This window comes from Diadema antillarum, unplaced genomic scaffold (genome assembly GCF_040938485.1).
Source record: "Diadema antillarum isolate AM-2024a unplaced genomic scaffold, OU_Dant_1.0 scf00000014, whole genome shotgun sequence".
Lineage (NCBI taxonomy): Eukaryota > Metazoa > Echinodermata > Echinoidea > Diadematoida > Diadematidae > Diadema > Diadema antillarum.
The window spans coordinates 2819414-2832196 of record NW_027270903.1 but is presented as its reverse complement, the minus strand read 5'-3'; the positions used below and the strand labels follow the sequence as shown (position 1 = coordinate 2832196).

Here is a 12783-nt window from a genome sequence, read left to right as displayed (position 1 = left end):
CAGGGATATATGGATATAATGATACGGGGCCGCAAGGAGATAGTTTATGTTAATTCACATATAAAACAAATCTGAACTTTTTAAAAAAATCTTCCAATTAAGTCTCTCCTTTGAAGAGAGAATCCGAAAATGAGTGACGCTCGATCATGACGCTGCTCACAGAGGTAAATGCTTTATACCAAGGGCCGGGCAACAATTAACTACCTTCTTGCTCAGATCAAAATAATCAGATCAAATCCCGAAGGAGTGCAATTCGTGCGCCAAAATCTTGGTTTGCAAAACACACGGCACCAACAGAGCTTATTCCCTTTAAGTAGCCATCCTCAATTTATGCAACAAACCAACCTCTTTGCAGTCGGTTGGAGGATGGCATCGTTACACAGACCTACAAGCCATTCTTTAGACCAAAGTAGTGAACAAACAAAACCTGAATAACTCCAAAGAGGACCTCCTCTTAAAAGTGATTAACCTGCAGTGAGGAAACCAAACAACATGGTTCTCTCAGCGTGGCCTTTAGGAAGAAGGCATAACATTGTATAGTCACCATGTCCATGGAGGCTTCCAAGAGGAAAGACAGCAACACGACATAAGTCTATGAAAACCAGTAATTTTGTTTTGTTTTGTTTTGTTTTATTTTTTAATTTTTTTTGCTTTGATTGTTTTAATTTTATGTATGATTTGTTTTTGAAAATCAATAAAAAAAATTTAAAAAAAACCAATAATTTTCGTCATACCGCAGTCTCATTGTAAAATACCATGTCGATACTGCATTGTAGGACACCTCAACCCTAGCTTGGCATGCATGGGGATAAATAGTGGAGTAGTATGTGATCCATGCTGCCAAACGGACATGCTCTGATTATAATTTGGAGTGCCTACCAATTTATGAGTATGGATAGTCGTCTTTTGGCATAGAAGGGTTTCATCGAGGGGTTTTGTGTTTCATATAGTAGGGTCATTGTTTCCCACAGGGAGCCATGGTTTTATCTCTTCACACCAGGTGCGCCGAAGGAATCTATTTAATACAAAGTCTCCTCAGATGACTGATTTATGTGGACATGTAGTGTAATGAGAGTCGCACGTAACACCAAAAAGGAAATTACTGTATCTCCTTGGTACTACCAGGCTCGACAAGCTTAAAGAGATGATATAGGTTTGGTTGAGATTGGGATTCAGGTTTTAACTTTTTTGGGAAATAATTAGAAACCATTTATCTGACATATTATTGGATGTGTCAGCCATTTCAAAACCGGTTTTCATCAAAATCAAAAACTCTGAATTCCTCTTAAAATTATTGTACTCATATAAAATTTCTAATTATTTCGCAAAAATTTAAAACCTGAATCCCTAACTCAACCACAACTATACTGTCCCTTTAAAGCAAGTTCAAGTTGGCTCCCACTCTACAAAGAAGAGGGAAAGATAATGCTAGACCTCTCACTCTCAATATTGCATTTTAAACATTGTTATTTATGTGTCAATTTATTTTTCTACCAGGCCACAGAAATCTGGTAACACCAACGACGCATTATTGGCGCGAGTTCCAAACGTCTCCCTCTACGATGCCTACCCAGACAACGACGTCAAATTGCACGCTGGTCTGCGAGAGCGTGACCGAAACCATAGCAACGCAGGACTTCTACATCGGGCTCACTCTTGCCGTCTGCTCAAGTGCGTTCATTGGATCGAGTTTTGTTATCAAGAAGCAAGCGTTGATTAAGATTTCGACGCATTCCCTTAGAGCAGGTAAGAAAGTTCGAAGCCAACATGTTAAAAGTCCAGTTTACCTTTGGGAGCAGTGATTTAAGGAATGTTCAAGATATCACATTTGATGCGTATGTTTAGATCAGTTGTATCACAAAACATCTTACAATTTTCGCAGCAAAGTCTAAAATGATATAAGGAGATATCACTATTTTTCCCAATAAATCATAACTGTTGATGGCTTAGTCTGGAAAAATTCTTATCATAACTATTGTTCACAGTTTGTATATACTTATTCAAATTTTTACATTGGTTGTTTCTGTCCCTAACTCACATTTTAGAACTATTGTGAGGATCCAGTGCTGGGTTTTTGTTTCATCTTCAAATGGTAAATTATGCCTTAAAATCTGCTAACGTGTAGTAAGCTCATAGAATTGTCGAGCAAAAATATTGAAATTTGAATAGGATCTATGAAATGTTATGTAAAATGTCATTCTCGCAGAACAGTAAAATCGCAGTTCACGACATTGTGATAAACATAGATCGGAAGCATGATAAACGCAACATCAAGTTTTTTTCCCCTCACCAGTCGATCCACTCTTCTAGATTTTTCAACATGATTGTAGTGCATTATATAACTCTCTTCACAATCAATTAGATTCGTTTTGAAATGTAATATCAAATTACATCTGTTGTCATCATACAAATTATTTGAGATTGTGTTCCAAGTACTAGCAGTCCCTAGAAATGCGTGTCTCTTTGTTTTTAAAACGAATTATATACACCAATTTAAACACTTACATCGCTGTATTATCATGATCGCAGGTGACGGTGGTCATGCTTACCTACGCGAATGGCTGTGGTGGGCAGGTTTCTTATTACGTAAGTATGACGCTTGGAATTAAAGGACAAGTTCACCTTCATAGACATGTGGATTGAGTGAATGCAGCAATATTAGTAGAGCACATCATTGAGAGTTTGAGGAAAATCGGATAATCCGTTCAAAAGTTATGAATTTTTGAAGTTTCTGCTCAGTCACGGCTGGATGAGAAGACTACTATAGTTTGTGATGACACATGTGTGGTTGGCATCCATTCGTCTCGAGAAACGATGGCGTAGCACTAGCTAGGCAAGAAGTTTGCACTGCCTTGAGTGGCTGTAAAGCCCCACTCTTGAGTGGCAATCCTTAGAGCACTTGCAGCAGATGAAGTCTGTTGGGGCCAATACTAAGACTGCCCGTGCCTTTCTCTTAGCTCTCCTGTCGGTCTGCTGTACGTGCCTTACAGCTTCAGCTCTCTGAACGCCCTCCCTGACGGTGCCTCTCCATAGCGGACGATCTTCAGCTACACCTTCCCATGCGTTGGTGTTGATGTCCATCGTCTTCATGTCACGTTTGCACACATCTTTGAAGCGAAGATGCGGCCTTCTCATGGGGCGAGACCCCTCGCTTAGCTCTCCGTACAGCATGTCCTTCGGGATGCGACCTGGTTCCATTCGACGCACATGACCCAACCACTACAGGCGTCTCTGGCTGAGGAGTGAAAACATGCTGAGAATGCCGGCACGCTGGAGGACCTCTGCATTTGTCACCCTATCCTGCCATTTTATGTGCAGGAGTCGTCTGAGGCAACGGAGGTGAAAGGTGTTGAGCCTCTTCTCCTGGCCAGCATATGTTGCCCAGGACTCAGAGCCGTATAGCAGGGTGCTGAGGACGCAGGCTTGGTAAACGCAGAGCTTGGTGTTCTTGGTCAGCTGACTGTTGTTCCATACGCGCCTGTTCAGTTTGGCCATGACTCCAGTAGCTTTCCCTATCCTATTGCTTATCTCATTGTCAAGGGAGAGGGAACTGGAGATTGCTGAACCAAGGTAGGTGAAAGAGTCCACTTCTTCCAGATGTGTGACATTAATGGAGATGTCTGGAGGAGAGTCAGTGCCTTGGGTCAAGATCTTAGTCTTTTTCAGGCTGATGGTTAGTCCAAATTCGTTACAGGCATGGGACAGACAATCAACAAGCCTCTGCAATCCCGCTTCTGTGTGCGATACCAGAGCAGCGTCGTCAGCGAACAGTATTTCTTGGATAAGAACCTCTCTAACTTTGGTTCCGGCATGCAGTCGGGCGATGTTGAATAGCTTCCCATCCGCTCTGGTACGGATGTAGATTCCCTCTGTGCAGTCAACAAAGGCGTACTGAAGGAGCATGGAGAAGAAGATTCCGAAAAGTGTCGGTGCGAGCACACAGCCTTGCTTCGCACCGCTGTTCACAGGGAAGGCATCAGAAGTTCTCCCGTTGTAGCAGACTCTACTTTGCATGTTCTCGTGAAAGGAAATGATAATTTGGAGCAGTCTCGGGGGGGGGGGGGGGCATCCAATCTTCTGCAGGAGACTAAAGAGTCCACTTCGGCTGACCAGGTCAAAGGCTTTCGTCAGGTCTATGAAGGCAATGTACAGCGGCTTTTGCTGCTCACGGCACTTCTCCTGCAGCTGGCGTAGTGAGAAGATCATGTCTACTGTAGATCGGCCTGCCCTGAAGCCGCACTGTGACTCTGGATACACCCGGGAGGCAAGACTCTGCAGGCGTGCCAGAACTACACGTGCGAAGACTTTTCCCACAACACTTAGGAGAGAGATGCCTCTATAGTTGTTGCAGTCGCTGCGGTCTCCCCTGTTCTTGTAGACAGTGAAGATACTGGCATCACGCATATCTTGGGGCACGTGGCCTTTTTCCCAGCAAAGACACAAGAGCTCATGGAGGTGTTGCAGTAGTACTGGCTTGCCGCTCTTTAGAACTTCTGGTGGGATACCATCATTTCCAGGAGCCTTCCCGCAGGATAGACGGTCAATGGCTTTGCTGAGTTCTTCTTTTGTAGGCAGGGCATCCAGCTCCTCCATGATTGAAAGGCTAGGTAAGGTGTCCAAGGCAGCATCTGTTACCATATTTTAGGCTGCATAAAGTTCCAGGTAATGTTCTACCCAGCGTTCAAGCTGCTTACATTGGTCTGTGATGGTTTCTCCAGTCTTTGTCTTCAACGGTGCAGTCTTGATGGCGGTGGGACCGATTGCAGCTTTAATGCTGTCGTACATGTCCCTGGTATTTCCGCTGACTGCAGCTGTCTGAATCCTGCGGCACAGGTTCAACCAGTAGTCATTAGCACAACGGCGCGCAGTCTGTTGAACCTTGTTATGAGCAGTTCTTAGGACATCGTGTGTGCTAGAGATGGGGTTCTGCTTGTATGCCAGCAGGGCTTTCCTCTTGGCTTCGACATCTGATTGCATCTCATCCCAGTGAGTTTCGTACCAGTCTTCGCTCCGACGTTCCTTCTTCCCGAACACAGAGAAGGCTGAGGAGTTGATAGTATCCCTAAGGTGGCACCATTTACTATCAATATCATTGTCATTTGGAATTGAAGTGATCATTTTCTCACTGAACGTGTCATGAAATCGTCGACATCTCTCGAGGTCGTTGATACAGCAGGTGTTGATGCGTGGGAGACCTTTGGTTTTGGTTCGATGTATTTTCTTTGTCATCAATCTCACTTTGCTACTGACGAGGGAGTGATCTGAGTCGCAGTCTGCGCTGTGATAGCTCCGTGTGTGGAGAACACTGCTAAGGTCTGTACGCTTGGTGATGACAAGATCAAGTTGGTGCCAGTGTTGTACACATGTGTACATCGATACAAAGAATGTATAAAGAAAATTCAACATATTTTCACTTTTCTCGCAGAAAATAAGAACACTCGACTTCTCTCTTTCAGAAGGCAAGGGGAATAATATTACCCTTAACATACGTCAGTAACAAGTCGAAGAAATGTGCATTTTATTCAGAAAATAAAGTTTTGTGAAATTCTCTTTTTATTTTCCTTATATCGTTCCACGCATGTGACATCATACACAGTAGTAGTCTTCTTATTCAGCCGTGACTGCGCAGATACTTTATGAATTAATAACTTTTGAACGGATTGTCGGATTTTCCTCAAACTTTTACTGATGTGTTCTACTAATATTGTTGCATTCACTCAATCCACATGTATATAAAGGTGGACTTGTCCTTTAAGTTCGGTTCGAGTTTATGACTTAAATACTAAATAACCTACACTTTGAGATATGCCAAACTTGTATTCCTTGTAATAACAAGAAAAGGGTAGAACATACACGCACATATACTTGACTTTGTGTAAAGACGTGCGCTTGGACAAAAAAAAAATGAAAGAAAGAAATAAAAAGAACAAGTTGCCGAAATTGGTAGACCGATTGACGCATATAGCGTTAAAGACCTCGTTCTCTCTGCACATGCGAAAATCATAATCCAATTCAATTCAAGTCAATATGACATGCTTGAATCTGTCACAAGCGAATCGAGTCGATTTGACCAACAATCAATAGCGAAAATTTGGATTAGGGAAGGGAATCAAGAGAAATTATACTTGGCATCCAAACAGAGAAGTAAGGTCAAAAAGACAAAGAACTTTCTCAATAGTTTTGATATCTTTGTCATAATTCCCCTATTTTATGAATTCAAATCGAACCTTTCTAAATATGTAAATCTGGCCGGCTGTGATACAATACTGTTTCGCCCAAGTTATCTGTTATCTTTGTTTGCTCCGCTCTGCTTTCTGCAGTTGGCTTCGGGGAGGTGTGTAATTTTCTGGCCTACGCCTTCGCGCCGGCAACCTTGGTTACTCCACTTGGTGCACTCAGTGTCATTGTCTCGTGAGTATCCATGACAACAACTCATCCTTTTCCTCCTCCACTCTCTTCTTCTTCCTCCTCCATTTGCTCCACTTCCTCCTCCTCCCTCTCCTCCTCCTTTCTCCTATAATACCCTTTCTTCTCTTTCTGCATTGTCCTTCTCTTCCTCCCTCATCTTCCTCCTTTCCTGCCTCCTCTTCCTTCTAATTCTCATCCTGCTCCTTCCCATCCTCCTCATCTTCCTCCTGCATGCTCCTTCCTTCTACTTCTTTATTCTGCTCCTGCTCTTTTTCTTGTTCCTTCTTCTCTTGCTTCTTAGCTCTTTTTTTTTTTCGTCCTCTTCTCTAGCATTCTTCCTCTTCTCTTTTATTTTCGATTTCTTTTTATCATTTTCCTTTTTTTCTCATCTTTACTTGTGCGCTTTCTTTGGTCTCTTTTTATGCCTCCGCCACGAAGTGGTGCCGGAGGCATTATGTTTTCGGGTTGTCCGTCCGTCCGTCCGTACGTCCGTCCGCATTCGTGTACGCGATAACTTGAGTAATATTGACTGGAATTTTACCAAACTTGGTCGAAGTATAAAGTATGATGGGGCAATTACTTGATTAGATTTTGGGTGAAATCGGCCGAAAGCCAAAGGTCAAAGGTCAAGGTCAAATCATGAAATTGTATCCGTTTACGCGATAACTCAAGACTGGATCGAGCAAATTTCACCAAACTTTGTCGGAGGATGATGTATGATGGGACAATTACTTGATTAGTTTTTTTTAGCGAAATCGGACAGAGGTCAAAGGTCAAAGATCAAGGTCAAATCCTAAAATTTATCTACGTGATAACTCAAAACTGGATTAAGCAGCTTTCACCAAACTTGGTCCAAGGATGATGTATGATGGGGCAATTAGTTGAGTAGATTTTAGTGACATTGGCAAGAGGTCAAAGGTCAAAAGGTCAAAGGTAAAAATGATGCTATTTCCCCCATATCTAAGCAATGCCCGAAGGTGTTTTCTTGAAACTTAGTGTAGACATGAACTACTGCGTAAAGATTCTCCAGAGAGAGTTTCATGTCAAGGTCAAAGGTCAAAAAGTCAAAGGTTAGGTGAAAATGTTGCAATATCACTTTTCTCGCAAATGGCTCAATGTATCTTCATGGAACTTGGTACATACGCATGTACTGACTGGCAGGGATTATCTAGGGAATTTAGGGGTCATGGGTCAATAGTCAGGAGTCAAGGGTCAAGGTCAACTCCTCAAAATTTTAATATTTCCCTCACATACTAGTATATGCAATGCTTGAATTTTTTGTTTTTTTTTTCTTTGTATTACCTAATGGAGATTCTCTGGGAAATTTCCAGCCAGAAGGTCAAAGGTTAAGGGTCAAAGGCAAGGTTTAAATGCAAAAAAAAAAATCTATTTTATACTGTAATCACACTCTTTCTTCATACCTTGAAAATTACTCAATGCATACACTTATAAAAGGGTTGGTCAGAAGTCAAGTAAAAATTCTCAATTCCCCAAATATGTGTACCTGCACTCTTATACAATTATAGCAAACCCAGTTCAAGGAAAGTGAACATTTAAGATATTTCTGACAAACCTATCATTTCAATATTTTGCCAATTATGTGAAACTGTCATCACACATTGTGAAGACATTGTGCTATACACAATGTCTTCACAATGTGTGATGAGAATGAGGGGGAGAATCATGCATTATGGCGGGGGCATCAGTCGCCATAGCGACATTTCTAGTTTTTTTTTTTTTATTTCCCCTTCTACTCCATCATATTGCATATCGGTGTTTTGACTGATACTGTCTGATCTTTGCAAGTCACGTTAATGGATGAACCAAAAGGGATAGATATCATTAACTGCTCTTCTTTTCTGAATATGTCAGCAACAGAACGTAGTGGGAACGTTTTACGTGCATGGGTCGTTAGCTCTCTTGCACACGACGTGTTTGTCCTATATCCAAGTGACAGAGTCTGATAGCCCACAAAGTTGGCTCAGTTGTCCTCGACTCTATTTAAATGGATTTGAAACAGGAACCTCTTGTGTGTGTGGTTTGAGACTGCGTCAGATTAGCCGGTTACAGTTCGTTATTCCGAAGGTTCCCTCGTTATTCCGAAGGTTCTTTCAGTCCGAAGGTTCGTTATTCCGAAGATTCGTTATTCCGAAGGTTCGTTAATCCGAAAATGTGATAAGGGGTTGTTGTTCCGAAGGTTCATTAATCCGAAAATGAAATAAGGGTCGTTTTTCCGAAGGTTCGTTAATCCGAAAATGAAACAAAGCTCGTTATTCCGAAGGTTCGTTACGGACTCTCCCTCTGAATAACGGACCCTATTTCATTTTCGGATCAACGAACCTTCGAAATAACGAACCCTATTTCATTTTCGGATCAACGAACCTTCGGAATAACGAACCCTATTTCATTTTCGGATAAACGAGCCTTCGGAACAGCGAACCCTATTTCATTTTCGGATCAACGAACCTTCCAAATAACGAACTTTCGGAATAACGCCACAAATGTTTGGATTAACGAACCCTTTTTCATTTTCGGATTAACGAACCTCTGGGTATAGGGAATTTGTGTGTTTCGGATTAACGAACTTTCGGAATATCGAACCTTCGGAATAACGAACCTTCGGAATAACGAACAGCACCCGATGAGCCAGGTTGCATGGGATGGTTGTCCTCTCATTATGCCTAAAGAGGTAGCCCTCCCAATATTGCTCCTCCCCTAACTCTGCTACTCTTCAGCTTCACGCAGCAATAAGTCAAACATTGGTTTATGCCATCTTCTTTCATTTTCACGATAAAAAAGTAACTCCTGTATTTCCGACAGTATTCTCAGAAGTCTGAAGGTATATAATGAAGACCTGCTGTAAGCGTCATAAGGATTTTTCTTTTTCAAACCCCGGAAACTTATTTTTCTATTGTCCGTACAAAGACATGTTTCAAACAAGATGCTGGTAATTGTTCAGTAATAACTTTTCAATAGCACCAGGTTGCTATTTTTTTTTTTTTTTTTGAAAGGAAGAATTCACCGACAGCTTATGTCCTACTCTACAGAAATGTTGGTTATTCTGTTTGCAAGATATTAAAGGCTGAATCGCCTTCTTGAATATTAATTTTGACTTGCTGTTATTAATTTAAAAAGTAAAAACAAAGCGTGAACGCAGATTTCCCTGCAAGGGTCAAACGTAAGTTGTGTATTTTTTTTTCTGGGTTGCTCCTCACTTTCCGGTGTTCTGGTCAACCTTGGAGTCTACGTATCCGGGATATTGATCCGCAACGAGGAAATGTACCTGAACTTTATTCATTTGCGTCCTTTCCTTCCTGTTGAAAGAGAATCAATTTCTGGGCCAAGCAGTGACTATTATGAGTGGGTAGGAATTGGTCATAATGTAGGTCCATAGATATTTCCTTCCTTGGCAAGCTATCCTGGTTCCGGCTTACTTAGAAATAGTTTTTCCATAGTGGAAAAATTAATATGGTCGTGATATACTGCACTTTTGGTTCTATTCGGACGGTCTAATAGACAACGCCGTCGCAGATAGATTCTGCATAATCTTCAAGCAAACGATAAGTTTTCCCAAACTGAAATAAAACTTGAAACATCAAACTATTAGAATACAATCTTGCTACAGAGATCATTGGCAGATGAAAACAGTACCGAGTACCTCACCCGTGATCGCGACGTGATAACTTAGCAGTTTGACCACAAGATGGCGCTATCTTATCAATAACGACAGAGCTCTGAATGACGCATCGTCCTCGGTAAATTAGCGTCCGCTTTGCCATCTCCTCAAGTCAGTAGCACAAGTTGATAAGAATAATGACACAAACAGAAATACATGTACAATTATGTATAGGTAGAAAACTGATAGATAGATAGACAGGCAGTTACGATTTGTGAGATAGATAGGAAGATATTTGATAGCAGACAGGAAAATTGATTGAAATAATGTATATTTATATTCAATATTGATAGTTTAATCCTCCAGTTTATGCTTCTTCACCTTCTCTCTGACAGAGCTGTGCTTTCTTCGTATTGTCTGAATGAGAGCTTAAATCTCCTGGGTAAGGTGGGCTGCTTACTCTGCATACTAGGAGCCATCGTTATTGTCATTCACACTCCGGTGGACGAGGCTTACCACACGCTGCACTGGCTCACAAGACGACTCAGGGCGCCGGGTAAGTTCGCGCTTTCGTTTGCGGGAATCTTTCTTTGCTCGTTAATCGTCTGTTCGTTCGTTTTCGGATGTGTTCGATCATCGAGAAGTGAAAAACACACAAACACACACATTTTGAGCGATGTGTGTCAATGTATGACTATTCAGACCACAACGTACTCGCAATCAACTGAAATATGAGCTGATTCTAATCCTACATGGCAATGCTTTAAATGTGACGGAGCATTATTTCGTATGCAATCAGACGACATTATAATTATGTACAAAATTACAATCCCCAATTGTTCACCAATAAACTTGCATATCACACGAATTCACAGCATCTGCCCGGATAATGGATATACTAGTATGAAATAGTTTAATTTGCAATCTTTTATGTATTCACTGGTAAAGGGGTTCTTTGATTCTATGATGATATTTGCACATTCATAGGGGGAAAAGAGTTCACATTATCATAACCAGTGTCAAAATTGAGTTACTTGTGCCAGAGCATCCCTCTCGCTGTCACGCTATCCTTTTCGCTCAAACATTTCACCCCTCGTCAGCCTTCGTTGTCTACGTGTGCCTGGTCGCTGCCGCCAGTCTGGTGTTGGCCTTCGCCATCGCACCCCGTTGGGGTCACACCAACGTCTTGGTCTATGTGCTCATCTGCTCCATCATCGGGTCGCTGACCGTCATGGCCTGTAAGGGGGTCGGCATCGCGCTCGTGCAGCTCTTTGAAGGGGTCAATACCCTGGCCGTGCCCGTCACGTGGATCCTCCTCCTCCTCATGGGCGTCTTCATCACAGTGCAGATGCACTACCTTAATAAATCCCTGGATATCTTCAACACCGCCGTCGTCACGCCCATCTACTACGTCTTTTTCACAGCCAGCGTGCTTGTTGCCTCCTCCATCCTGTTCGAGGACTGGCGAGTGATGTCGGCGGAGGACATCATCGGCGTGCTCGATGGTTTCGGCGTCATCATCTCCGGTATCTTCCTGCTGCACGCCTTCCGCGAGCTCCCGCTCACCTTGTCGGACCTTCCGACCGGCGACAAGACAACGAGCGGCAACATCAGCGTGGGAACCATCAGCCGCCCGACGTCGGAGTCGGAGGAACATTTCGTCACCACGGAATCGGTGGGGCTCCTGAACGATATCGGCCTTGACATTGAGCCGTACAAAGACGGGGCAGATTCCACATAGTAGCCCGACACGGATAGGACTCACCGTTTGTATTATTTTCTACATGTCTTCACTAAATCGATGCACTGTCAACTCCATGAATGAAAGTCGAGTAAGGGAACAGTCTCTTCTGATGTTTATTTATCACCACCGATTCGTGACTTCCCTACCAAAAAGAACACAGTGTCCCATATAGTGTGTTCACAGTGTGTTCACATAGCTGACTCTGTGAAAATGCTCGAATTTAACAGCGTGAAGATGATTTCAAACTGTTACGAGGTTTTCACAGAGCGTTCACATAGTAATGCTTTGTTTCACACTGTGTGTTTGGATTTGACCTTTATTTGTTCAGTATACTGTTTACACTTCTTTTTTGAGTGCATGACGTGTTCTTGTGTGTAAAAACTTTGGGTCATATGATATTCAAGCTGAAATAAACTCTCACATCTCATGTGAAGAAAAAAAAATCCAAACTCGTTAGGAAAGAACGCTCTGCTTTGGGGCAGACTCCATTCTACGCACGAGCTCTCGGAAGAATTTCAATCTGATCAAAATGTAAGGTGTGCCTTTGCAGAATATAAGGCCTTCACTTTTTGATACTGATTTTTCTACATTTCTTACATTTCGCAGCCTTACTCATGCCGTGTGCTTATTTTCTCTATATTTGTGTCCATCACATGAATGACTTATTCCCCATGATCACCTTTGGAAAGAGCTGACGAAAGAGATTTCGTGCTACAATAGCTATAATTATAAAATCATCATTTCACCAGAAGAAAAAAAGAAAGAGAAAGATACAGATGTATCACCGAAGAAATAATAATGTAAAACAATATTTAAAAAATCATGGTCATCTTACGCTTTAGAGATGGAGTGTAGTGTGTACCACAAGGTTTGTCTTTTTCGTTTCTTTTTTGTTTGTTGGAATACATTTTAGTACAGCTTGTCAGCTTCGCTGTGGAATCCCAAAAATCTACACTGTCTTCATTCCTGGTGCAATGTGCTAAAATTGTTGTGTTTGTTGTATCCTTAACAATTC

At 42.1% G+C, this 12783-nt stretch overlaps 1 protein-coding gene across 1 annotated transcript; it reads left to right on the top strand.

Moving 5' to 3' along the window:
- Positions 1-545: 545 nt before the first annotated feature.
- LOC139721885 (magnesium transporter NIPA2-like) lies at positions 546-11765 on the top strand. Its single transcript, XM_071633210.1, has 6 exons — positions 546-576; positions 1498-1746; positions 2530-2586; positions 6321-6411; positions 10420-10580; positions 11125-11765. The coding sequence occupies exons 1-6, from the start codon at positions 546-548 to the stop codon at positions 11763-11765; spliced, it is 1230 nt and encodes a 409-aa protein (XP_071489311.1).
- The last annotated feature ends 1018 nt before the right edge of the window (positions 11766-12783 follow it).

Excerpts from the sequence above, each read along its gene's own strand:
- LOC139721885 (XM_071633210.1), top strand. The coding sequence starts at position 546 with ATGTCCATGGAGGCTTCCAAGAGGAAAGACA. Across the intron at positions 577-1,497 it reads GGCTTCCAAGAGGAAAGACA|GCCACAGAAATCTGGTAACA; the intron begins GCAACACGACAT and ends TTTTTCTACCAG. Across the intron at positions 2,587-6,320 it reads GTGGGCAGGTTTCTTATTAC|TTGGCTTCGGGGAGGTGTGT; the intron begins GTAAGTATGACG and ends TGCTTTCTGCAG.